The 491-nt window shown below is 56.4% G+C and overlaps 1 protein-coding gene across 1 annotated transcript in view; it reads right to left on the bottom strand.

Moving 5' to 3' along the window:
- LOC106819874 (ADAMTS-like protein 4) overlaps positions 1-322 on the bottom strand; it is a gene marked incomplete at its 5' end in the record, with an annotated part of 5,640 nt that extends 5,318 nt beyond the window's left edge. The window contains one exon of the mRNA XM_014824447.1: positions 149-322. Within this exon, the coding sequence (XP_014679933.1) occupies positions 149-322 (174 nt within the window). The remainder of the gene's footprint in view (positions 1-148) is intronic.
- Between the last annotated feature and the right edge of the window lie 169 nt (positions 323-491).

The following is a 491-nucleotide window of genomic DNA, read 5'->3' as shown; positions in this document are numbered from 1 at the left end:
AGGTGAGGTAGCTATCGGTGAGGTATCTGGTAGGTGAGTAGGTGAGGTAGCTATCGGTGAGGTATCTGGTAGGTGAGTAGGTGAGGTAGCTATCGGTGAGGTATCTGGTAGGTGAGTAGGTGAGGTAGCTATCGGTGAGGTATCGTACCTTCTCCGTCCACTCCGAGAAGAACCACGTCTTCACGCACGACCCCATGTCGCACACCTCTGACGTCGTCGGTTTGCTCGTGACGTCACATTCCTTCCAGCGCAGAATTAAGCCGCCATCACTGACGCACTGCACCGACCGCCTTCTCTCTCCCTTGCCGCAGTCAGTCGAACACTGGCGAACACGAACAGGTGTAAACAAACAGAAGCACGCGCACACACGCACGCACACGCGCACGCACACGCGCACGCATACACACACACGCACGCACGCACACACACGCGCACACACAAATACACACACGCATGCACGCACACGCACACACGCACCACGTAAACACACA

Source organism: Priapulus caudatus, unplaced genomic scaffold (assembly GCF_000485595.1).
Source record: "Priapulus caudatus unplaced genomic scaffold, Priapulus_caudatus-5.0.1 Scaffold4883, whole genome shotgun sequence".
NCBI lineage: Eukaryota > Metazoa > Priapulida > Priapulimorpha > Priapulimorphida > Priapulidae > Priapulus > Priapulus caudatus.
This window is presented reverse-complemented; position numbering and strand designations above follow the sequence as displayed.